Source organism: Lates calcarifer, linkage group LG20, assembly GCF_001640805.2.
Source record: "Lates calcarifer isolate ASB-BC8 linkage group LG20, TLL_Latcal_v3, whole genome shotgun sequence".
Lineage (NCBI taxonomy): Eukaryota > Metazoa > Chordata > Actinopteri > Centropomidae > Lates > Lates calcarifer.
The window spans coordinates 17,235,135-17,263,007 of NC_066852.1; the positions used below are offsets into that span (position 1 = coordinate 17,235,135).

Sequence of the window (27,873 nt, forward strand, 5' to 3'; positions counted from 1 at the left end):
AAATACATGATAACACACACACACACACACACACACACACACATGCACACCACCTCCTTCTCCTGTGCCTCCTGCATGGTTTAATCCCTCTGGACCTTCGAAATTAAGCTTTTCACATGGTGCTCTGCACCACTAACCAAACACAAACCAGCCCTTTATGGCTCCCCGGGCCTGGCCCTGGGTGCCTCGCTGGGAGGAGAGACAGACGGGCTGGAGAGGAGGTGGCTGAGAGCATGAGATGGAGGTGGGAGGGGGGGCTGCTCTGGGGAAGATTAATATAGCAGCTGAATCCAGGGTTCTAATGCATGAAAATATGTTGTATTTGATCAACTTCCACTTTAAATAAAGCTATTAAACTTTTTCTTCCATACAGATTTTGCCAAGTCACCAATGGTTTGAATTTAATGTGTTGTGATGTGGCCAATTACAACATTAAATTACAGCTAAATTGGACTAAATATATGTTGAGGAAAAGCCACCTGGGTAAAAGTAAGCTAACTACCTTCTTAGTATGAGGTAGAGCAAAAGATGAGCTGCCATAGCTGACTGCGCATGATTTAGCTAGTTGGTAGGAAAATGTCCCATTATTTTTTGATGATGGTACAATTTTTATTTTAATGTTCAAGTTGTCAGTTAACAAGCAGTTACCTTGGTTGCTTGGTTGCTAACAGGCCAATAATTTCAGTTTATTCAAAAGATATATTTATACCATAAACTCCTGTCTCCTAACTGTTTAAAAACTATGTGTCTTTTGTGGAGCAGTTTTTGTGGCAAAGTTGTTTTAGTAACTATTTTCAAACTTGACCACTTTTCAATAAATTCAATTCTCCATTTAGCTGGTAACAAGGTTGACCAAAACTATTAAGATAAAAGCCAGTTTATATACAGTTCTTTGTTGTTCTGTGTCACTTAGCCTGCTACCACTGCAACACAGGTGGATGATGGTTAAAAACTGAAATCTTTCTTTAATCCTTGGAAAAACCTGTCCAGAAAAGGCGGTTCTAAATCTGAATGAGCCTGGATGGCTGCAGCCTCCCTAGACCTTTTTACCCCTGCAGTCTCTGCTCTCTGTGACCCCATCCACTCCCCAGCACGCTGACAGCACAAACAGAGCGAGGAAGGCTCCGTTTGGAAAAAGCCAAAGACAGATTTGGACATTTCTGGGATTACTGCCTGATTAGTGAACACAAACAACCAAATAAGTGGGGTCACAGGTCTGTGATCTGAAAGACCTGCTGTGTGAATGAATGTGGAGCTGCTAAAAAAGACTTTCCAGCAATGCTCTACTGGTCTGAGATTTCCTGGCAGGGGATTAAGTAGCAGTGGACCCAGTAAACATATTTTGGCAACCTATGAGAATACTCTAAACCCTTTAATAGCCCCACATTGTTAAGGCCTGTTCAGGGTCTCTATGATATAAATGTTAATCTGGTTTTTGCACAAAATCTGACTGGTCTGGTTTACTATTTATTATTCCTTAGTGTAAATATGCATCTTTGACAAATTAAGTTTACAACTCTCGAGCTCCCATAAGTTTTTAACTTATTACTATCTTGTGTTTTTAAAAGGCAAATGATTCTTAATGACAGATATTTGAAAGCAATTGCTGTATTCCACTCCTAAAATAAATTCATATCATGCACACATTTTCTTTTTCTTTTTTTTTCAGAAGCAAAATTCAATTCCAAGCAGTAAAGGAATTACTGTGTCTGTAAGTCATGCAAGGACTCTGTCTGTCAGCTCCTATTAATGTTAGCTTGGAGAATTCGCCTTCAGCTGCCAGCTCCTGGGGCCGAGACTGGAAGCCTCGGTGACGTGTGATCCAGACCTCTCTCTCAGCTTCCGCATTGTGGAGCCTCATTCTTTCCACAGGGCCATAGTGCTCGGCCACAATAGCTATCACTTTAATAACAGGGTGGCCGCCAGGAATGGCATTCTGATACCACTTGCCAAAAAAATACTCTTTGACTTTAACACTGACCAATAGGCAATTCCCACCTACTTGAAGCTGCCACTGTGTAATTCAATGGAAAGAATTTTGAAAAACCTGAAATGTCAGTAACTGGTGGTATTACTTTACTGGTGCATAAAACTGTTCCAAGAGTAAAACTGACAACCAAAAGGCTAAAACGCAGATGTAAGATGAGATAACCATTTACAAGCCAGAGAGGCATTTTCTCTCTAAAACTGTCTTTCTCATTGGAAAAAAGGGTCAGATTTATGTGCCATTGCACTCAGACCTATCAGCAAACCTTCCTCAAACCAAATAAAGTCCAAGAAATACTGGAATTGCGCTTTAATTTGTTTAAGTAATATTTTCTAAGACCACTAGTCATATAGTCGATACTTGACGTAAGCATAACCAAGGGGTGAAATGTTGAGTGAATCAGATTCTTAAGGGAGCAAACATCCAATCAAGAGTGCTCTGATGTTGGTGTAGGTTATCAAGATTCAGCATAGCAAGGCTTTTCTAGACTGAAAAACAGTGATGCACAAGATGGACAGGCTTCTGAAGGGAAAAAGGGTGGCTGTGGTGGTGGTCTTCCCTCAGTCAGTCAGAAGTGAAGAACCCTCTTGGACTAGAGGTGAAACATCTACAAGTCCAGTTGCCATTGATTTAACCCTTCTTGGATAACCATTACCTGGATGACTGAAGATATCCAAAGACTTCAGCTTTACAGGCCTCTGTTACTGGTTTCCCAATACAGTTAATGGTTAATGGTCAGTATACACATAGGATAATTGTTTTTTTTTTTGGTGTCCAAAGTTGGAAATGAAAAAAAAGAACCAATGCTGTAGGTTGTGCCTTTCATTTTCCAGCAGTGGGATCTTCAGTTCAAAAAGCTACTAATTTCGCTTGATGTTGCCTTTACATCCTCTTTCTCAAGTGCACCCTACTCTTTTGCATGAAATTTGGGAACTGTGCAAAGCATCTGATTACAACTGATATGTCTTCCCTGAACTACACAGTGGAGCTTAAGTAAAAATTTGGTTGTCAGAGCTATACATGCACTTCACACTGTTCTATTTATGACACCTTGTCATGATCTCATCCCTGCCACCCCTCTTTATCAAATAATTTCTATTTCAGGAAGTTGTGTATTACATCCGCGAGTCTGTGGACAATATTGCCAAGACATGAGAACATTTCCTTGGTAACACATAACACAGTCCCGCCAAACTCCCTAAACAGATAAAAGAAACACTCCAAAAGTCTTTTGCGAAAACAGTCACATCAACAGTATCAAATCAGGCACCTACATATCCAAAAATACAACATTTCATCATTGACTTTTATGAGAATATCCCGTGTTCCCAAGGTGAAAGGAAACACCTCATAGCTTCCATGTGTCACTTCCTGCCCAGTAGCTAATTCCCACAAGTAAGACTGGAATTTCCAATGAAGCCAGCCTTATGATGCTTCTTTTGCAATATTCTTTGTTAACTGACTAAATCTGTGTTCCAAAAACACCAATGAATGCCTATGCAGGCTGGAAAAATGTGTGGTCATTTCCAGAGGAATTTGTTTATACATAAGCCGAAATGTCCTGGTGCGCCCCTTTGGGTTTCAGTTCTCACCCTGTTAGACAAAGCGTACTACTTCAGCATGACTCCTAATGTTGCAGGTCATGCCACATAGCAGTAGGTGAGTTCCAGAAGACAGACATGCTTCAGATCTTTGCCAGCACGATCTGAAATTGTGCTGTCATCCTCATCCAGTGATTTGATCCAGTTCATTTTTGCTCATGCTGTCCAAACTGGCTCATTGCTGGAGGAACTGTGTAGCGTATAGTTCAGTCTGGATTTGGTTCAGCTGGTGTTAGAGTCTCCCTGGTGCATTTATTGTTTCCAATGTGTCCGAGGAACAATTGACATTGTTATGTGTCAGCAAAGCCCTTCAAGCTGTATCTGACTACAGCAGGAAACAAAGAAAGAGAGAGCCTCTGTCTTCTTATGTGACCCCGGGGAGCGGATGTTTCCTCTTTTCATGCAAAGAAGAATTCACCTGAGCGTGAAGCTAAAGTGGCCCTGACTTAGTGGTTTCCAGGCGTCCAGGTTCACTTCATTAAATGAGACACTGGGGAGCATTTTTAGACCTCAGTGAGGGAGAGAGGAAGAACTGGATAAGATGTTACAGAGATATAGAGAAGGGAGACTTGGAGAGAAAAGAGCACGAGAGAGAGGTGGATTGGCTGCTCTCATATTACCCACACGCAAAGCCGTCCTGTCATGCATGTCGGTGTTTGTATAAACTGTTGTAGCTGATGGTTCTTCTCTCTCAGGTTTGGTATTTCCTAGTGTTAATCAAAGCAAGACCCAAGCCGGTGCTGAGGTTGTGAGATGGAGACTGCTCTGCTCATTTGCTGGACATAAAAGGCAGGATATGAATTTATACTGCATTCTTGTACTGTGGTCACTTCCCAGAGGATGACAGGGTAGGCTGCGATCATCAACTTTTTGAAGTTAAACGGTGATTTAACTTTGTTTGAGGTTTGCTCTTGCATATTTTTAATGGATACCTGATCAGAAATAAGAGGAAATGATATAAAACACACAAAAATGCATCTAACACTTAAGATTCATTTGAGTTTATGACACATTCATAAAACCAAAAATACGGCAGCACAACTGTTCAATTTACTCACTGGTCATTTCAGAGTAAAAGTCCCCTGGGAAGCTGCCCAACAGTTATGAGAATTCTGATCCCATGACCACAGACAGCCCTGATTAATTACATATGTTAAAGCCTCTTTCACTTTTGTCTCTGCCACTGACAACAATACTTTCCTGTAAGGCGTTAAAAACTCCCATTGATGAGTGGATGGATAGATTTCACTTCAGGTCTTTGTGCGACTGTTCCGCCCTTTTTAGACAAGAATACCCTGCCTCAGCAAGGGCTGGGGGATGCACAGATCAGTCCCGACCCTGCAAACCGCCACAACACAATACTTGACGAATGGACATCTCTCACATGTCTGAGCCACAATATGCTCATTGTCTGTCTGTTACAACCACACACACACTCATCATAGTCAGAGCATATGTGCGAGCGAGCACACACCTCCCATTCTCTTCCCTGCTCAGAAACCTGTTGGCCTGCCAGCATTGGAAAAAACTTGGAAAAGATCATCCGCTAGAGTTCATCATGACTTGAATATCCGTTTGGCAGCTCGTACGATTGGAGAACAATCAAGATACTATTTCAAAACCATTCCAGCGAACAGTAGGATGCATTATCTCACTTATAATCATGTGAATGATAGTGTACATGCAATTTACGGATCGAGTGCCTGTCTCCATGGATTCTGTTTATGATATAAACAGACTGAGAAGACTTAGGTCTCACACCCACCAAACTGTTCTTTTTAAGTTATGGTCCCAAATCTGTCCAAATCCTCTCTTGTGGCTGAAGTGGCAAGTAGTGAAAAGACCCTAATTCAAAGAAGTAGATTTCAAAGTACTAGGTCGCAGTCTAAAGCAGTTTGACATAAATCAGACCAGAAAAATGAGCTGGTGAATCACCACCAGCAGTCTGTGAAGGCAACTGGTAGACTTAACCCTAACCCTAACCCTAACTTTAGAGCTACTGAACAATGAATAAGCTAAATACTAATGAAAGTCTATTAACTTCCATTGTATCCTTAGTGGAACTCTAATTGGTGGATATCCTGAACCTTTTGGGACATAGTAAAAGTCCCATTCATTTTTCCCACAGACAGTGTTACATGACTCACAGTTGGAGCACTTCTGCGACTTGGATATGGCTATGATGGATGGAAGATGATGGTTATGAAACTCTCCCCTTGGAGTCATCAGTCAAACAATATACAGCTGTGTTAGAAAATGCCTGCTTCTTTGATAAAAAGGTGAAGGTATAAGAAACAATACAACACAATCTGCAGCTCACTTTTAGATTCTGTGCTGGTTTTGTACGAATTCAACGACTGGGTTTTGTTCACAAATTCAAAAAACATTTTGACTACCATTCTGAGCTGTGCCAATGACTGGCTTCTTTTCAAGAGCCAAGGCTAATGGGTATTGTAGTATTTAGACCTGTCTACCATGGGAAACTGAAATGGGGGAAAACACTTTGCAACTCTATTTGATGAACACACATGCATGTGTTTTTTTGGGGGGCTTCAGATGTATGGGACTTGACTGTCTCACCACTGGGCCAGAGAAAGACAGTCATACAAATGGGAGGTCCAAGAGTCAACTTATGGCTTCACCATTTGACTTCACTGATTAAGTTTTTTCTCTCATTTGTGGGCTTTTGAGTATTTTTTATTTTAGCATTTTTAAACCCAGGGCTAACACACTCCACATTGGCAGCATGAGAAAATTCAGGCAGATCAGTCCTGACAGCATCCCAGTGGGTGTGAATTGAAATCCAAAGAAACGCCTGTGACTTGTGCTTCGGTAAATCCAGAGTAAACAGTGGTTACCTGTGAGTCAGGCTCCGTGTAAGGGCTTGTCTTGCCGTCTTCGCTAACAGTTGGCGACCACACTCTGTCTCCTGATCCCGACCTGAAAGACAATACCCATGAGAGAAAAAGAGAGAAAGTCTCAAGTCAATCTTGCACCATCTAACACCCAAGCACTGAAGTATTCAGTCATTTCTGCTGAGAAGCTTGGATTTTTCTTTCCACAGTGCATCCCCGTGCATAAAGAGTTTCTGACCGTGAATGTTGAAAAGAGTGAAAGACACTATTTATTTTAATCCTCTTAGAATTACTGCAAGCTGGGAAAGATGACAACTTTAGTGTCACATGATACCCCATAAATGTTGTCTAATATTAGCGGTGCAGTTCCTCTGTATGTGCCAAAAAATTCACATATACCTACAGTTAGCAAATCATTTACTGCAATGGTAGCTTTGTGCAAGTGACTGTGAATATGGATTTGTACATTTGGAAGGTTTTCACATTAGGAATGGGATAAGGCTATGTCCTGGCCTCCTCCCACTGGTAGAAAGATAAAGTCATCATCACATCATAACTCCACTGTATGAACCAGCCAGTCTTTGGAAGAACACACTGCAGTCTGGGTCATGGATTTTTGAAAAGTAGTGATAAGTGAATTACTGGTATTTGAGATTTCCCCCCTCCTGTTAAGATTACTAGTAATTGACTCCAGTTGCACATACTTTGAAAAAAATAAGTACATGACTTACTGTCTGGACTAGCAGCAATGATAAAATGGGCCTACTGTGCATGCATAAGATGGGGTCCACATAAGTTATTTCATTCTTTAAAAAGCAGAGAGTTAAACACTTTGGTGAAACAAAGGGTGTGCAACTCCCCCTGTGACATCACTAACAATTCACATGCGTTGCTGTTTCACTTTCCAGCTACATGTTGAAGTGGCGGCAGTTTGCATGTCATATAAAAACATCTGAGGAGACTTCTTTGGTTTACCAAGCTTTTGTTGTTGCCATGGTGTGGGCTGCTAAATGGGAAAGCATCCAACTGCCAAAAGGGTAACACCAGGACATTGCGCACTATAACAGTACAGGACAGTGTGTGTCCTCGTGTGTGTGTGTGTGTGCTTTGCTTTCGCCCAGTTAACCCTCTATTCATTCACACCTCTTTTCACACAAAGATAAAAACTATCAACTGTGTGTGTGTGTGTGTGTTAATGTGCACGTGTGTGTGGATTTGCCAGCCTCACAGGCTGAAGAGCTGACGTCTACAGAGGTGAAGTCATCAGGCTGCAGCTGGCATGGCGTTGGCTGAGCTGAGGCAATGCTTCAGATATGAACCACGGAGGTGTTGCCATCAAGGACGCTCTTATGAGGCGCCGAGTGTCTGGAGGACGAGCAGCAGCTACTGCGTAGGATGATCCCCCCCACACCCCCCTCCCTTCACCAATTCCTCCATGTGATCCTGGGACAGAAAGCCTTCATGTTTTCAGACTGTTTGGTTACGATGGTTACCGCACAAACAGCCTATTGAAACGAGTGAAAGTTCACTCCGAAGTGGCCTATTTGAATTGACATTTTGGACGTGCAAGACAGAAAAAAAAAATTACCATCCGTACATAATAGTGCAGTTATGAACGCCGAGGCGTGAGTGGAAACTGTGAGAGTTGGACCGAATTGAGATTTACAGCATTAGACTCTTGCACTCGTTATATTGAAGGTCAGTCTGAAGAGGGACATACTTGAAAATCGAAAAATACCCCACTTGAAAGATGATGGTTAGCACTGTTGGCTGTTATTTGAGTTGTTAGGCTTCATGCTCACAACTGCATGTAATCTCACACTTGAGATATTGAGCAATGGACATAATCTAGTCTTAAATTATTCTGCCAGAAAGGAAAGTGCTTCCAGTATCTTGAATGTAAGGCAACATGAATGGCCACTGCAGACAGAAACAAACTGGTGCAAAGTTTGATCACGGACAATGAACTGTATTGTTGCTTTCTGTTTGCTGGTAGTAGGTCAGCGTGTGAGGGATAACCCTGGACCAGACGAACTGCTGCTACACATTCCAAACCTGTTGATCATTTCCATAACTGTGGCACTTTTCTCTACCCTTTCTCTCTCTCTGTTTCATCTCTCTCTTTACCTTTGACTGTCAGAAAACCAGTAAACCTGAATGTCATGATTTGAAAGGCCATGAGAGATTAGACATTCAAGTAGAGTTGCAGATTCAGTGGCTTTACCTCATCTTACTACTACCTCCTCTGAATAATGCCAAAAATCATTCTGGGGAGACTGATAGCCAAAGCAGCAATGTGCAATCTGTCTCTTAATAGAGATTCACAATGATAAATAGGACAGGGGTGAATAGTCTCAAGCTCATTCCTAAAGCATTGCCTTTGATTTCCACCCACCAGCTCCCCGTCTGGTCTTAACTGTATAAATCAATGTCCAACAATACGGCCGAATGAAAAAAAAGTGAAAAGACAGTGGGTGAATAGACAACAAGTGGGGAGCTAATTTATGAAATCCACATGTTTTCATTTTGGTAACCACTACATTCAGTTATTTGGTTTTTGTTTTCAGATGACCAAAGTTTGTGTGATAATCCTCATTCATAAAACGGTTTAAAAAAACAAGAGAGTTACAAAACTCAGATCATATTGAAAGCAAGGGCAATGAAAAAGTGTCGTGAGAATTATAAAAGGAAAGAACAAGGCAAAGGGAACTCCATAAAATTTAGCCACAGAGGACAGAGTACAAATGGGTTCATTACGTATAGAAGTAGGAAAAAAACAAAACAAAGGACAACCCATACAGAGAGTAGCACAGAGGAAGAAGAAAGCCTCAGGTCATCACAATGACTTTTCTATTCTTTCCTTTGGTCATATTTTCCCCCCGCCTGACCTCCCACTGCCAGGTTTAATTTCCTGATTGGGGAGATCTGGTTTTCAGAGTGGTGGATGAGTTTACTTTGGCTGCACAGGATCACCATGTTCAAGGAGGAGTCTGAGACAGACGGGGCTGAAAAACCGAGATCCCTCAAATCAAGACGCGGCTGATCACGGAACATTTCAGGGTTCACTTGAGAGTCCTCCCTCGCTTCATCAGACCTATCTGAAGGAGGAGGGTTTTCAGCCCTATCATACATCAGACATCGCTGGAGCTGCTCCTATGTTATTTTGTAATGTGAGAGGAGTTTAAATACTGTCTCCCCAGGGAGTACAGGGAAACCGTTTAAAGAGCAGTTATGAGGGTCTCGTCAGCAGACCTGAAGGGGGTCACTTGGAAAATTCTGCATCTGAGTGATGACAAGATCAATGTAGGAAGGAAAAAAAAGCAGGCAGGATTGCGGTGTCTACCCCCTTCCTCCATTTCTGCAGCACAGCCTCTTAAACTCCATTGATGCTGCTTTTATGACCACCACAAAAAAGAGACCTTGGGAGAGCGTGAGAGGGATGACGAGATGAAGGGATGAAGGGATGAAGGAGAAGAAGGAAGCGGTGCTGGTAGCGGAGGGAGGCCTGTGTGAGAGTCAGTTCCTTTGGAGGTTTCTTTTTTGCCTTTGTCTCAGCTGGAGTCCTGTGTTCCTTTGGTCCCATGCAGCCTCGTGCACAATTCCTCGGCTGTGAGTCACAGGTCGCGGAGTCAAAGCGAGACAGCAGGGGCAAATCCTGCACCGACTCTGTCTTTTCTCTGCCTGTTTTCTCCAATTCCTCCTGAATCCTCCACCCTGAGTTTCGTTTGGATGTTACTCTCCAGATCACGATCAGATTTCTATTTCTCCCCAAACAAGATTCAGATATGGAATCATGCAACACGCATCACCTAAACCCCTGATCCTAACCTTAAGGCTTTTTTATACCTTAAACCAATCCCACCTGAGACCTTGACCCAAATCATAACCTACTATACAAATAGTCCTTTAAACAAGCAAAATTGTTTCTTTTGTTACAATATTCTTCACAAATTTACCATCATCATTGACAGTGACATTGCTATTGTCATTGCATTTCTACAGCACGACAAAATAATCTAAACTCAAAGGTCCATTTACTTGCTTTTTCTCTGCTTTCAATCAGTCAGTGAACGGCTGGAGAAAGATCAAGCGGACCACTCCCATTCAACACCATCTTTGAATTGTAATCTCATATGACCACCCGTTATCAGGTAACCCACGTTTTACATGCATGAAGTACAAAACACTGACGTTTCAGTCACTGATGAAGACTGTGAGATATGGTCGAAAGCTCTTAAACAGCTAGTTTAGTATTTGCTACTCATTTTTCTATTTCCAGGCCAGAATAAAGCTTGACATGCAGATTGCAGTAAAGTAGAACAAACTAAACTACAAGATGAAACACACGCATTTGTAACTTTGCTTTAAAGACCTTCCACTAACGTCATTCACTCCAAGTTCAGCTTACCAGAATCAGAAAACAACTTTTTTTCAAAGTTATGGCTAGTGGTTAGCCTGATAGTTTTAGTTTAATGTGCCTAATCTTCTGTTGCCATCACAATAAAATGGAGATGAATAGAATCCAGTGAAAACTCTTTATAGTGAGGTCTCTGGATTATCCTGACTCACCAGCACCATTTAGCCCCATTAGAAGCAAAAAAACATGACTGTGTGCATGTTTAGATATTGTCTTCGTGTTATTTGGATGAACTGACCCTTTAAGCTTCATTCCAGTCTTGATATAACCATAAATTTTCTTTTCTACAGTAAGTGAAATTGAAACAAGAACAGCAGGATGTCCCAGTTTCACAAGATTTTTTTTCTAGAATACAAGAATAAAACACACAGTCAGAGTAACACACACACAGCTCAGGCATCATGACTCATTTCTCAGCACATTTAACTCGCCACCCCAGCAGGACTCTTTCCGAACAGCTTGACCAGCGGTGGAAAACACACAACCCGACCGCCATCATCTGTTTCTCAGGCCTCTGCAACCACATGGCTCTCTCCAAAGAAGCCCTGGCAAACGGAGAGAAACTGCAGGGAGGTGAGGTCAGTGTGGAAGAGATGGGGAGAGAGAGAGAAGATGAAGAGGAGATATAAAAAGAAGAAATAAGAGTGGGATGAGCAGAGTGGGATTTAGGTTTGGAGAGGGAGGCGGTAGGGTGGCACACGAAGGTCAGGGACGAGAGAAGGTAAGGGACAAAGAGGAGGCTGAAAAGAATGAGGAGAGGAAAACGGAGGAGAAAGAAGACGGTTTCCTCCACAGCTGGTTCATGTATTCCGAGAGTCACATATACAGGTTGAGCAAAGCAGACGTGACATGCAACGATACGGGCCCACTTTGTCTGTCCAGGTCCTCTGACATTACAGTAAACTTGACATTGTGTGCATTTGTGCATTGGGGGGGTGGGGGGGTGTTAGCCATGTTCCCTCCCCAGCGCAGCTCCATTTGATCACCAATGCCAGGAACTAGCAGAAACTAGCACGGGTGTTTCACCTCAAAGTGGAGCGCTGACAGGCCTGCATCAGTAGGGAGGTTGGATGGAAAATGGAAAGCTGTGTTACAGTGGTGACCTCAGAGTCCTTTTTTCTGCTTCCTTGTCCTTGTCTTGCCTTCTCTCTGTCTTTCTTTCCTTTTCTCCCCCTCACAGTGATGTTCAACAGTCCATTCCTGCGTCCATTTTCTTCTTTGGTGGTAAATATGTATCTTGATGGGTGCCAAAAAAGTTGGACTAATTGAGTGCAGAAACGTAATGAATGAAGGTGCTTCCAGAGAGAAGCAGCAGGTAGAATCATACAGGAAAATATCATATCTAACTGTAAGAGTATGGAGTCTCTACAGCTCTCCAGAATGTAATGCAGCTGTAAGATGTTTTATGATTAAGTGAATGGTGGAAAACTCAGACCTGTATGCAAGTAGTTCAAACATATTTTCCTGGGGTTACTGACAGATATTTTGGAAAATGTAAGAAATCACCATCTGGAGTAAAAGTAGACAAGACAAAGTACTTAGTCATTACAAAAATAAATTCTGGAAAGCACAGACTAATGACTAAAATATATGAGCGTATATATTTTCCTTTAATGATGGTGTTAAAAAAAATCAGCACAAATAACTGCAGCTGCCAGCCCAATTTTCATGAAGCTTCTTTATTTCTTATTCAGCTTTCACGAGCTTCCTGGGCCACCCTGACCAGAAACCCTCCAATGCTCTTAAAAATGCTTCATACGAATTCTGAAAAATGGGGGTTATGAAAGTAATAAATGCGGAGACATTACAAAGAAACATTCTTGCCTTACACAAGACCTCAAGCTCAGATGCGTCCAGTGTACTGTAATTTTGGTTCACAGCAGACGTGAAGACTCATATATTTGTCCATCGGCAGCAATGCAAAATTACAGGTCTCTCGTCCGTCCCCCCCCATCTTTGACTCTGTGACTGTTTGGAGTATTTTATAGCATAGTCTTTTAATGAGGGCTAAGAACTGTTGTCCTCTAAAATATTATTTTGTAGTGAGTCAGCATGAGTTCTCTGAGTCACTCCCAATGTTTTTTGACTGCAGAATCAATGGTTGCATTTGAATAATCCTCAAATATTCCTGTAGCCCACAGCTGAGGAGTGTTTCCAATAAACAGAAAATCCCCATATTTCACATCTCCCTTAGTGAATAAGTTTTAGTAAGCACTTGTCTTTTACATATGAATATGACATCCCCATTGTCTGGATAATTAATAACACAGGGCTTGGACCTTATTCATCAACCACAGAACAAACTACCACGTGGCTGCTTTTTCAGCTTAAAAAAAAAAAGATGCCTGTCCATTATTTGCCTTTGCATCATGCTTTTTCTTTATTTTCTTGGTGGTTAAGCTGAAGTAGCCAAAACGGTGACCTCTGTTTTGCCCCATTGATGAATTTAGGTTTTGTAGATGACTCTATTTTGTTTGTCTGTTTAGTCATAGTGACTGTTGCTGTTTATTAACACATAACGTCTTGTGCAGCATTTTTCCTGGGAAAAAGCTACAAAAAGCCGCCACACACTAGATGTTTAAGACAGTGGATGTAATGCTTCAGTCATTTGGCTATTGGTTGAAAAGGGTTGCTTTGAAAAACATGGGTATGAGGCTTGTCCCATGCACAGCTTCGATGTACCATGGGGAATGTGTGAAAAAAGAAGTCATTTCCATCATTTCCTTTCTGCAGCAGGAATATGTAAAGGTTATTTCAAAACTCATGGTACTTTATGTCCTCGATAAGATGGAGAGAAACTCAACTCTGAGCTTCGCTACGTTGTCGGTGTGATTGAATTTCCAGCGATGCACAGAGCAGAAAATGTTGGCTGTAAAACAGCATTCTAGGCAGAGACGGGCCCATGTGGATTTCTCACTTGGTCTCTCTGATTCACCGCTCCTCTAGTTGGCCTCAGTTTCCCTCTCTCTGCTGAAGCGTCCCTCTCTCTTTTTCTTCTTTCTCATATTTCGCACCATCTCTCAGCCCCTCCCTTCTCTTTCAACACTTCTTGTCTTTTTAAACCAAATAACCCAAAACTTTAATATCCATTTTTGCTCTATCTTTCCTCTTCCCTTCACCACCAGCTCATTTCAGCTCTGTGCACTGGAGCCAGAGGTGCATACCTACGTATCTCTCAGACATGACTTCCCCTCCTCCTGTCCAGCAGCGGCAGAGCAATTCACACTGTAATTATTCAACCAGTATATTGAGGGAGGGTCACATATCAGCAGCTGGCCTTGCTCTGCCTGTGCTGATATATGACCCTGCATCCAACCACTATCTTGTCAGTTTAAATGGGAAATTAAGGAGGATTGATGAACAGCATGAGTCCATGTGGTGGTTTAACTGCGGGTTTTAATTTAGAGGAATCATTTTCAGCCAAATTAACCCACTTGAATTTGCCTCTGTGTGACTTTACGGTAAAGCAATAAAAGGTCACTCAATTTGAATAGACTTTTATTGACAAAAGAAACGTTTTTGTACTGAAGGACACTCTGTCAGTCACCAAGATAATGTTAACGTCTTCAACCCCACCCATTAATAGGTCTTGTTGACAAGTATCACTCGAACCCACATTCAGTTAAAATTATGGTCAGGATCCCAGGGTTTCCAAAACACTAAATATTGCCTCATAAAATGACAAGGAAAAAGTGTGAAAAATTACACAGAAGAAACCTTTAATTTCCCATAAAATTGAGTGGCATCACATCTTACATTCTCTGCAACTTTGAGTACTTAAGGGGAAATTTAAATTTGGGAACATTAGGTGGTAAGTGGATAAGCGTGGGAGTTTTGTTGTGCTCCAGCAGCTGTAGAGGGGCTCCCCTCTTTGCGCTGAATACTACTTTATGTATCCTCAAATAAATTTACTATCCCTATGTGGACAAGCCACTGAACGCTCAGCCACTCAGCTTGATATATGGAGGGATGGGTTCTACAACAGGCTGGGGATACTGTGGGCGGGGGGGGGGGTTCCATTGCATGCTAGAGTGCATACTACAAAACACAAATACAGTGCAGAGAAAAGAGGAAAAGCGCTTCTGAATCAGAAGTGACTGCATGTGTGAATCTTTGTTTATCCGACGGCTCCGATTACCCCGGGAGCTATTCCTATTTCCGCTGCCACTGCAAGTCAACTTCATGGTCTGAACCATCACGGGAGAGAAAAAGAGAGAGAGAGAGAGAGACTGTGTCGTCTGCTGCCCTAAAAGGAGAGAGCTGAAGCACGAGTTGGCAGTTGTCACTTGTAACTGAGGCCGAACCCACAGTGTTCTTCATCTGAGAAGATGGGGGTTCAGGGGGGATTCGCTCTGCACTTTCCAGCAGCTCTGGCAACCCAAAGTAACCATCTAATAGAAATGTGGGAAGCGACTGACATTTCAGTTTTTCCTTGGTTATCCCCCATCCCCACCTCCACCCCCTCCTCCCTCTGTCATTAACTGTTTAGATGGATGATTTCCATTCTGCTATGTTGACAGAAACACGTTGCTCCTGTCTTCCACTTAAGGTCAAATCATCCATCCTCAGATATTATATCTAAAAAACGATGCGCCAGTTTGACAAGCAGAAGATAATTTTCCACTTCATGAAGTGCACAATATCGACCGGTGAAGCCCATTTGAAAAGGTCACTGTCTTGACTCGCAGTATGCACAAGCCTCATTGACTTTGACGGGCGCTCTATAGGAGCAGCAAGTCGATCGTTTAAACTGTTGTAAACTTGTCATCTGTCCCCACGACTCACCCGTGCCAAGCTGAGCGGATCTACGTGGAATAGAAACAATATGTGTTCCTGGACGAGAGGCGGTAAATGACCTTAGTCATAAAAGAATCAGTCAAGTTTTTCAACTGAATTCACTTAATGAGCCTCGGAGCAAAAACCATGAGCAACCTCCGCTGAGGGTCAAAGCAGCGATGACTGATTAGCAAGTGACTAATGCTCAAACATTTCCTGATATCCAATTAGTCTGAAAGCCATAATTCCCATCAGTCATCTGGGATGGAAAATGGGCTGAATCCGAATCTGCTCTTTAGCCTCAAGCAGAGATGAGGAGCAGGCTACTGAGGTCTGGTAAGCTCAGTTTTTATTAACTCCACACATCCAGATTTTTTTCATTTAAAAACTGTGGTCTTCAGACCAAACCATGTGACATCACTTGAGGCAGTTTATCAGACTTCACACAGCTTTATGCAACTGTTTTCACATGTGCAGCAGTGCTCCCCAAGACCTGTAAACAGACTTTGATGTGTAAAATCAGTGGAGTTCCCCTTTAAGGCCAACTATAGCTACCTGGCTGAAGTTAGGTAAAGATCTTAAAGAAAAAGAGAAACCAACACTGACCAAGGACTGTCTCAGGTGTACAGGTTAGACATTTTGTGTGCCTAATGATCCATCCTGATCTGATCCATAACTGGGTTTTTGTGGTGCTGCAGACACATGACACACAACCACAAGACGTCCCACGTCAAGAAAACGTAAACACACTGTCGGTCATTTTAAGGGGTTGACCAAAAACAACCAATGTCTCACATTTCCATACCTGCTGATGCTGAGTGTGAGCTGCTGAGTGCAGGTTTTAATCCTGTTCTGAGCCTCCATGTGTGTCATGTGCTCCGTGCTGTCGCCATTGATAGCCAGGATGGTGTCACCTGGACAAAGGTCACCTTGGGCTGCCTTACTGCCTGGTGTTACCTGAAGATAACATTCACACACAAATGCGTGCACACACACACACACACACACACACACACACACACACACACCAGTCCAAGCACACCCAGGAAAAGAAAAGAAAGAGCTGTTACAAGTGGTGTCAAACTGTCAGTGAGAAAGAAAGACAAAAAGAAAGAAAAAAGAAAGAGTATAAGTGTGGGAGTGTCAACACAGGGGCCAAATTCAACAAAAGCAGCTCTCTTTTGATTTATGTAATATTGCCTTGGGCAGCGCTCTAGGTTTACATTTTCAAAAGCCAGCAAGAGTGACACTGGGAAATGAGAGGCCACTCAGTTTTGAAGGTGGTGAAATATTTGGAAAGAACTGGAACATTTTTAAACACTTAGCTTTTTGAAATCCAGCAAAAAAAAAAAAAAAAAATTCTTAACAATTTTAACAATCTGCAGTTTTATGATTTCTCAGCAGCTGCATAAGACTAAAAGCTCAGCGAATGATTTCAAGTCCAGGAGTAAGTTGCATTAACAGAGTTTGAATTTGAACCTTGAACCTTAACAACTGTCTCTGTGTAATGGTAGATTCATTCGCAGGCATCTGCTCAATATGTTCTTTAAGATTTTTTTTTTTCAGTTTGTCATTCGGAACATTTTGATCCTGTAAAACACATGTCTGCATCACTTTAATTTTGCAGATTATCTTTCATCCTGCTGGACAGAGAACAGGTTCCTCTCTGCGATCCTTCACTCCAGAAAACATGCTGGTCCCACAGGGGAGGCAGAGGGAGGGGAGGGGTGGGTGTCCCAATGGGTATGTTTCACCTTCACAGACACACTAAGTAACATATGATAACAATTTTCCATTATTACACTCACACACACACACACACACACACACACACACACACACAAATGTCCCTGCTATTTCCAGGCCTCTTGCCTCTCGACTGGTCATATGGTTTTGGCAAAAATAAATACGAAGAAAACTACCAATCAAATCCTCCATCATCAAACCAAGACATCCACAGTAAAACAGTCACTGTCATATGGCAGCAAGCTGCATGAGGGAAAAATCTTCTTTACTAGCAAATGAAACAAAAATGTAATGAAATGTGAACAACTGTCATCGTGTCTCCGGTCGTCTTTGTTTGCGCTCCGTGCACTGTCAAGCTATGACATGTATGACTATTAGTTTGACTGTATTTTTCCAACCATTAAATGTGAGGAGATTTTCTGCAGCTGGATTCAATTGCTACAGTCACACTGTTTTTGGAGGAATTGAAAGCAGTAGTCTGTGACACTTTCGCCCAGATAACAGTAGGATTTGCCATTCTGTATTGCAGATTGAATAGGGATTAAACCAGTATTCATTAACTGTTCCAAACACATGTAGAACATTTATAGCAGCAGCTAGTTTTGCATAAACAATACAGATTATTACTACTGACTGTTACTACTGGTGAACATCAAACAAAGATGCCACCAAAGAAAAAGTGGACCAGGCAGGAATTCAGACTCCAGCACTTTGTCAGAGCTAAAAGACTAAAATGACTACCTGTATCCATAAATGCACAGGGAACTGGTGATTTAGGGATGATTCTCCTGCTAATGAACCCCATGTATGTCAAGTGTGGGTGATTAATCTTCATCTGAGTTTTTTAAGTGGATACCTCTCTTTGAGCTCATTCATCTCTATACCAGAGCGCCCACTTCCTGACCCCACAAACGTCTTGTAATGCCTATTACCTTGACAGCTGCGCATTAAGATGTATTGTGCTTGAAAACCAGTGAAACCTTGTGTTGAAATAACACTTACCTCACTAACAGATATTAGTAATCTAATCCAAGACAAATTAAGATACGGTTGGATAAAAGTTGATCCATGTTGGAGTAATGAGAGAGAGAGTGGGGAAGGGAGAAAAAGAGGAGCTGCCCTGCCTGTGCAAGAGAAACAGACTCGCTAACTGGGAGGAGCATTTAAGAGCAAAGGCACACAAGTTCACGCTCCATGAAGCACTAATGGCTAAGTCGTGTGGTTCAAATGTAGAACTCCTAATTTACAGCTTTTGACTGCCCCAGTGTCCCTGACTCAGTTCCGGGAAGCTCAGAGGTCAGCGGCATTGTGGGAAATGTGTGTAAACTTGTGTGTGTGCATGAAAGAAAAAAGACCTTCTAAACTCATTTTATTCATCAACTGTTTGTTTGCTGAAATCTGGCATAAACTGTATAACTGAGCAAGTATAATAAAAGAGATCTAGGTTCGAGATTTAGACTTTTAATGGAGCAAGAAAAAGCAAGGATACTTTTTTTTCAGGGGGTGGGTGGTAGCAGCGGTGGTGAGGGTGTGTGACAAACAGATTGCTGTTTGTCAGTGCATCTGTTGACAGACACTAAATGGAGGTTGTAGTTTACCTACGTCATTTAGCTCCAACCTCCCGAGTGAGAATGCATTTCAAATGTTTGAGTGCGTCTTGGGTTTGTGCCTGGGCTGTGTCACAGTGGACCCAAGTTCATGCACCCCAGTCAGCACACGCTGAGTGAGTAATATCACTTGAGGGTCAGGCTGTGAATAGTAGCGCATGAATCACACACACACACACACACACACACACACACACACACACACACACAGAGTGGTATACTAAATGCCACAATGGCATGACTGAGGTCGTCACTAGAGGACAAACATTCCCGAAATGTAATGAGGGTGTAGAGTTATGTGGTTCAGACATATCATCACAATCTGCTATATTTACACTGCAGATGTAGTGATGTAATGACTTCAAACTATGGAGCCTTGAAATTGAATGTAATTTTATAATGACATCCAACGGCCTGGGCAAGCAGCTTTGAAGCCCATACCAACATTTTGTTGTTTTTTTTTACTATATATTTTTGTCTTCTTACTCACGTGAAACTGCTGGTAGTAACAAAAGATCAACTTCCACTAGCTTCACTTTTTTGACAGAGGTATGAAAGTTACACATGTTTGCAAGCTGCAGCTAATAAAGAGTTATCTTGGCTTAGGCAGAGGATAGAACCAGAGTTAGTGTGAACAATGTAAAGTGGTTTCTAAACCCATGTAGAGGGACAATAAATTGAATAAAATGACAAACTTTGCTAAAAGTAGAAAGTGATTATCATATGGTGTGAATTCAATCCCATTTTCACCCAGTAAACCTACTTTCAGTTTCAGCAGACATTAGTGGAATTTGTTAAAAACAGCGACAAAAGGAATTTTCTACTCCTTACTCTGACAAAATGAGAGCTGAAACAGCATAGATTAGGTTCATAGATTATCTTATCATATGGTACAGAAAATCTGATATATATGAGTAGTTATAACTATCACATGATACTTAGAACTGATAATATAATCAGAAAAAGACAATCATTCAGGCAGTTACTTTGAAATTACTTTGAAATAATTAGTCATCTAACACACACCGGTACCAGCAAAGTGATATTATGTTAACTGCACAAGCAGCCATCACGGATTTTGAGGAAACACTAATCATGCAGAAAGCAACTTCACTGGTTGTTGGGCAATCTAAACAGTCACATCACAAACAGTGACATAGTTAATTGCTAACAGATGGAGTGGTTAGCAAATGTCAGCCTCACGTCACACAGAGTCATCATGTGGCACGCTGAGGCCTGATGAATGTGTGCTGATGTGCGGTTTCACTGTTGGCATGTTTTTTTCTGTGTGTCTGAGAGAGAGACAGAGAGAAGTAGAGAACACAGGTGTATTGTACATGATAAAGCTGCATCTACAGGTCAAAGTACGCTGTCATGTCAGCACTGTTTACATCTGTGTGTACTGTCTTGCTACTTCGTCTAGAGCAAGAAATTCAGAGGGGTTTTTTACTGCAACTGTGGTATGTAAAGCACATACAGTATATGATCCAGGATGAGGATCTAATACTTATGTTGCATGTTTCCTGGAAGAAAAATTGTGTTTTTTGTCAGTTGTTTGTTCAAGAATTTGAATAAGGATTAGTGGGAATTCTTGTAGTTGCACTATTAGGCAGCATTAACCTAACTCAAGGGAACTCTCTCCTCTGGATATGGACAGATAAACATACAGCCTCCTACATAAGTACTGTATAATGTATAATTTATAGTAGCGGTCAGAGAGTAAGTTTGCAGGTCAAAGACATCTAGACGTTTAAGTTAAAACTGGTCTAAATTTGACTGAAAATTGAGGGGTTTTGTGGGTTAGGTTATAATACTGCTGTTTCCCCAACTTTTCTGTGACAATATTATAATGTGTATTCAGGACCAGACTAACATTGAAATATAGGCATTTAAATACTGCAGCTGTGTGTAATAAACATCTAAAGAAACAACTTAACCTGGTCATCTAAATGCCTCTTGACCTTCAAATTACCAAATCAGCACTGTCTGGTTGGTTATTTCTAAGCGGTGTTTGAGAGGGAACTGTCACTTTTAAATGTTTTCCTCATGCCTGAATTCCACAGGGACACGGCTGGATGGGGGGGGCAATGAGTCGCACATCTCAGCTACAGCGAGAATAATTCCTGGCAATGTGTCAGATGCCTTTGTTTGCTTATTGGACTTGCGATAGGAACCATGGTTATGACCTTGGTGACTCTTTGGAGAGACATTACATAGCCTGGGGTGTGAGGTTCTGACTGAGTGATTATCACACTCAAACAAAGGAGGCGGAATCTGCCAAGACCAATAAGCAATGCCGTGGCTTATGATTAAATACGTGAGGTTGGCCTTTAATGAGAACACAAGGAAATGGGAGAGAAACTTAATTGCACTCTGTAATGCATTTGAGCATGTCTAGAAAGACCATGGCATTACTCACTGTTATCACTCATCAATATTACTCATCAAATAGTGTGCAGAAATCCATATAAATCTGATTCATAATGAGATCATTCTGCACATAGGAGCAGCTTTCACTGAAGAGTTTCCCATATGTCTTTCTGGCCATGTGATTCTTCAACATGTTGTATATGATCTGAGGGCCATCGCAAGAATCCTGTTTTAGATACTTGGCAAACCTTACAGCAAACACATCGAAACAAAAACATGTTTGTGGTGATACCAGCTGGCTAAGACAATGAAAAGATGAGAGGTTAGAAAGGGAGAGCTCATAACTCACTCCATGACCTGAGAGGCGATCTAAAGTCAAACTGCAGCCTAGAACTTCCTGTTTTCACCATAGCCTTTTATACAGACACAGGTTCATCTGTAAAACTGAAATTGCTGAATTCTGTAGTGATATTTTTCTGAAGTTTTGATGTTAAAAGACCAGAAATCTGCTCATTTAAAAGTCACTGCTCAGACAGCCTCATGATGACACCAATCACAGAAAGTCACTTTAATACATCAGATAACCAGATGAGCAGGATGTACTCTGCAATAACCCAAGGACTCGCATTGTCCCCCCCCCCCAATGTTACTGTTTCAGGAACTCCACATCTTCACCGACAACAGGAAATTCTCAGAGAGCACCATCTGTTATCTTCTGCTCAGTTTGTTGTGGAGATGCAGCTTGTAGCATCTATAATTCTAGCCTAGAGAAAAGAGAGAAAGCCTAAAGCTGACCATAACGACCAGCAGTGTCAGAGAAACAACCCATGTGGCTTTAGGTCACATGTTCTGTCTCTGGTATGTGGCAAGGAGCTACACAGATGTACATTGAGAGATTAAAGGGTACAAAGGGCATATGACTGCTAATGCAATCAAAGTTATGCTTGCTCTTAATTCATGCAGTGGACATGGAGCAATATGATATGCCTAGAAACATTGTCTCTATGTCTTGTTTCTTCCTTAAAAGACAGGTTTACAATTTTTCAAGTCTGTCTTGAAACAATACTCACATGCCAATTTGTCCACCCAAAGAGTTTTTGGACTTTGTAATTGTTACTCCTGCCCATACTGGCTGTGATCCCTTCATCACTCTCCCCCATGACTTGCAATGTAACTACTAAAAGAAGGCATCTCTTTGGGGCCAGTATGAACAGGAGGAATTATTACAGTGACCAGTAACCCCTTAAATTTAAACACTGGCACGTCAGTGTTGTTTTAAGACAGATTCAAAAAAATGTGAACCTATCTTTTTGTTGCATAAGCAACATTCGACCACACAGACAGTTTATCCTACTCTGATAATCTGTCAGCCTGTCTGAAGTTGGACTTTGGTTCCATTTTGATGGAAACAAAAGACACCACAGAGAAAACAGTGGGATGATGTGAGTCCGTGTGATAAGTCAACAGTTAGAGTCAGAAGAAGAAGGCTTCACATTCTGCTGTTATTGTGGTGGGCAGTGACTTTGTTTCTGACTAGTTCTGATACTATGAGCTTTATCTGGTATTTGATTAATTAATGCATAACAAATTTATCATTTCACTCATTTCTCAGGCAACAATGCCCAACTTTCTCCAGCTTCTCAAACATGAGGATTTGTTGGTTTTCTCTGTCTCATCTCACCGTAATTGAATATTTTTTGTTTGGACAGTTGGTTTGCACTTTGAAGACATCACATTTTTTCACTTTTCTATAATATTTCACACACAAAATGAGTGTTAAGTAATTAAAAAAAACAACCCACAAACCATAAAGACAGTCTCAAGAATGCCTGCAAAACAGAACCTCTAAATGCACTGAGTTACCTGAAATCTGCAATGACCAATTCCTATCTTGCATCAACAGGACAGACCACACAACAGCATGTACAACATACAGTTCTCAGAGGGGAAGCTGGACAGTGATCCAGGTCATTATTTAACTAACACTCAGTTGTAAATTCCTGTCCAGAAGACGACTGTTTGCCAGTTGGCAGAACTGACAAGCGTTCTGCGTCACCTTCTGCCTGGACACTGGTTTACAAAAAGGCTTATGCCACAGCTGCCATATTTAACACATCCTCTCTAAATGCTTCTGCAGTTACATAGGTGATTTTATATGTTCCTGTCTGTCTGCCGCTCATTCTCTCCAATGCACACCCAGTCGGTTTACAACCTACCACTGCATGCGCACACACACACACACACACACACACACACACACACACACACACACACACACACACTGCAAATGTTTCCAGAGTCAAGTAGACATGCCATTAACTAGCTAGAGTCTTAATGGGCTGGCAGGGGACTAATGGGCTTATCCTGAAACATTATCACCTTGAGCAAAGAACCAGCTGCTGCCATCAGAGCTTGTTTTCTGGTATTTACAACTTTCACTGTCTTCAAGTGCAGGTGTTTTGTTGCATTTGCTTTTATATATGTAGAAAGACATGGAGGAAGAAGGGAGGAGATCTGTCAATCATGCGAAGTAGAAGTATAATTGGAAGGATTGCGTAAAATACTGTAAAACTCAGAAGCAATGAAGCTTTCAGGCTCCGTTTAAACCTTATCTTTTCCTCTATTGACCAGTTTTACGGAGCCAACAAACACTGTTACACCCTTCTGGCTTGTACAAACCTTACATGATACTAAAATTCCCCCCAAAGAGGCAGTTTGGATCCCGTACGACATAAAGTATCCTTCCCTGAAATGCTCTCACAAATACAACTCTTCATCTCCCTCCATGTATCTCTTTCTGTGTCACCATTCAACACACTGTTATTGCTGTCTTGGGTATGCACTGTACGGCAAGAATGCAACAACCATATGATGAATAGTGAGTTTAGGGAAATACTCCAGCATATCAGCAGCAATGAATCACATCATGCTTCAAACTCAGAATGCAACCAGCTCCCATGAGGTGAGGTGAGAGGATTCCTTTCCCATCACTACTTAAAAAAAAAAAAAATCACTTCTCATTGAATTTTATTTTGTTTTTTTGCACTCGCATAAACCACAATATAAAGACCCCAGGATAAAACAATTATCGAGTTCTGCCAATAAAATGCATTTCATGTTGTCAGCTGTTGTTTCAGAGCATGTGACGTCAATTGGATATTGAACTGCTCTGCAATGGCTGGTAGAAAACAACAAAAAAAAAGTCTTCAAGAGGTAGTGTAATGCTGTAACATACTGCCAAAAGACTGTGTGTATTTATGCCTCTGACATTACATATTTTGCTAAATATGCTTGCATCTCAACAGCTGTTTCCTTCTCTAATTTTCAAGCCAAGATGTTGGAATTAGCCGAAACTCCCTTATTTATTCTCGCGAGCAGCCTCTCCATGTGAGCACTCATTTTTATTGCCACCTTTGCTATGTAACTGTCTGCAGAGTGAAACCTATAATTCATTTTGCTGTTGCCATCATCACTGAGTTACGCAATGTTCACAATGCAAAAAAAAAAAAAAAAGACTTCCCTGTTCATGCTGTGGTTTTTATATTGGCAGTCGTGCAAGTATGTGCAGATTAAACTGCTGAGAAATAGTGAAATTGGTCATATTGAAACCACAACTTGCTTGTTGTACTAATTACTAAAGAAGTTAGGATGGTATGCATCACCAAAGTTGAGATGCCTTGAGGCTGCACTAAGCAACATTTGGACTTTAAAGTAAGCATTAAACAGAAGAGAGCTGAGGCCATAGGGTAGAGTTTCTCTTTTTTCCAAATGAATTCTAGTATAGGGCACAGTCTCTGTTGGAAACTCTACTCCACACACACAAACTGAAACATGAAAATCGAGCACACAGTGAGTGATCTGTCCACAGTTCACAATGATATTTGAGCTCCTACCGAAGCAAGACATTTGTGTGAGTGTGTGGAGTGTATTGATATTGGATTTTGTTTTTTTTTTTGGTGTAAAGATTCAGATACAGATACAGGCACTGTGATTTGGAAAAGCAAAGGTGCAGAGTTAGTGTGTCCAGAAACCCACAGATGTACAACTGCAAACACTGTGAGTCAAAAGCATTGCATCACGGCTCTTTTTATGGATATAGCATGTAGGTTTAAAAACAGAGAGCACTTCAGGTGACCTTCAGGGGTTCGTCTGCTTCTCTCAGGGTTGTTAATCACCCGCCGTAAATCTAAAAATTACACCTCTGGTTTTCGAGTGCTAGGGCCCTGTAGTTAAAGGGTCGGACAGGGGGGCTGGCGATACAGCTGAGCACAACACCTGGAATCCCTCAGCAGCACCAATGAGCTCTGATGAAAAACAAATGTCAGCAGCCTCCCCACTACCGCCACTGCCACCACCACCACCACCCCCCTCTTCCCCATTCTGTAAGCCCCTGCAGCAGGACCGGGGCTGTGTTTACCCTGGCTGGGATAAACTATAGGCTACTGCCAGATCCACTGCCAGCGCACTGACTCCTGACCCATATTCTGAGGGTCAGGAAAGTTCATGAAGGTTTGAGAATAGCACTACCACTTCTTCTGCTACTTATACCATCAACTGTGATAATAATGATAAAAGAACACATATAATAATACTCAACAATAATATTAATAATGATGCAATTTCCAGATATAGAAAAAGTTTTAAAAAATCTGCATGAACCTGTCTAACTGTAATCTGGAGCTACTTACTGACACATGGTCAACAGTTGGAAAAATATCTGTAAATTACATACTTTATCTCAATTATTCATTTCAAAATCAATGATAAACTTCTTGACATAAACCATATGTCCTCCTCATATTGATGTCATTTTATTCAAATTATTAAAAACTCTTTCAAAAAACATCACCATGATGTGTTTTTTCTTCTCACATCTATTGACACTGATGATATTCAGAGCCTTTAACTGATGGTCGGCCAATTGCAATGACTCACTAAATTGCACTGGCAACTTCAGCTGCCAGGAATTAGACGGCACCATCTGTCAGCTTTTAGAGTTAAGCTCCCGTTCATACACGTATAATGACTGCTGTTAGGGGATGACGGCGACCTCTTATTTAAGATTAATTAATTGGGGCTGCAGTTCCAGGTTGACTCATCTCCAGCTTTCCAATTCATTTAGCATAGGCATCATTATAAAATCACTAAAGCGACTGTAATCAGGATAATCATCGCGGTTCCGTGTGCAGGAATAAGATCATCTAAACTTCGTTGGCAAGTTGAGGTGCTGATGATGAGCCCCTCCGGCGGCGCGTAGCCGACTCTGAGCACGGCTCAATGAATGAATACACGTCGAGACAAACAGACAGGCAGCGAAGTTACTACCTACCCTGGAGATGGTTAGCGGTGTGCTGAAATCCCGTCCTCCCACCAGTCGAAAACCCCAAGGAGAGGGTCCCTTTAGTGTCACGGTCTGGGGCATGTTTGGCATGGAGACAGCGAAGAGGGGAGAAGACGGGTGACAGACAGAGTGCGAAGGGAAATGTCCGCGGTCCCTGGATATACTTTTTTTTTTTTTCAAAGAGAAAGCGCTAACGTGAAGTAGTTAGAGTCCTCTCTGCCTAGCTGCTAGGCAACGCTGTCCCGACTGTGAAAACTTTCCTCCTCTCTTGATTCAAGTTTAAATAACGAAGCCGCCTCTGACGTGGGATGACGGGTTGTCCTGCCCCCCTTCACCAGGGCCTGTACGGAGTGGGAGGGGACGGAGCAGTGCTGGAGGGAGTCACAATAGTTAGCTTTCTGTTCAGTGATACAGGTATAAATATATATACTTGGACTCAGCATACTGTATATGAGTGTATGCGGGTTTACCCTCTTGTCCCTTATTAATTCATTTTCTTTCAGCATTTAACCTGTTGCTCTCTCATCAGTGAACACACAGGTAAGGCTACATTCATCACAGACTTTCATGAGTAACGGGATAATTAGCAGGCTACTATTAAAAAGTCTATTAGCTTTCATTTTTTATATGGGTAAATCATTTACACACTTGAAAAGTTTATCTTCTTGATAAAAAAAAAAGGTGGTTCACTTGGTTTTCAGCTGATAATGATAAGTGTAACTGTGTGTTAACAAAAGCTAACAAAACCTTAAGCACCATTTGAAAGCATAGAGGTTTAATTGTTTCCTATTAGACTACAAATTAGTATTTATCGATAGTATTTTCACCAATATCATTAATAAAGGGTTTAATTTTATCTTCAGCATTGCTCCTTATATTTTTATCTAAAAGGAATAGAATACTTACATTTTTTATCAAGAATTGTCCATCACAGGATACACAGCTCTAGTTGTAGTTGATGTTTAGCAGGTGTCATGTTTGACTTTGTTTGTTATTTACTGTTGTAGTTCAAAGTGTTAGCATGCTAACATTTCCTAATTAGAACAAAATACAAAAGTACTGCTGAAGCTGATGGGAATGTCATTATTTTTCGGGTATCTGTTTGTGAACCAAAGTACTGGACAAAGTGAAGTTCTGATTTGATGAAAGTGCTGGAGGAAAAGTCAGGGGATC

At 41.5% G+C, this 27,873-nt stretch overlaps 1 protein-coding gene across 1 annotated transcript in view; it reads right to left on the reverse strand.

Moving 5' to 3' along the window:
- pdlim4 (PDZ and LIM domain 4) overlaps positions 1 to 26,972 on the reverse strand; it is a 45,084-nt gene extending 18,112 nt beyond the window's left edge. Inside the window, exons 1-3 of the mRNA XM_018692129.2 lie at positions 26,689 to 26,972; positions 16,442 to 16,593; positions 6,447 to 6,528 (exon numbers count right to left, since the gene is read on the reverse strand). Of these exons, the coding sequence (XP_018547645.1) occupies positions 6,447 to 6,528; positions 16,442 to 16,593; positions 26,689 to 26,790 (336 nt within the window). The 5' untranslated portion in view covers positions 26,791 to 26,972. The remainder of the gene's footprint in view (positions 1 to 6,446; positions 6,529 to 16,441; positions 16,594 to 26,688) is intronic.
- Positions 26,973 to 27,873: the final 901 nt, after the last annotated feature.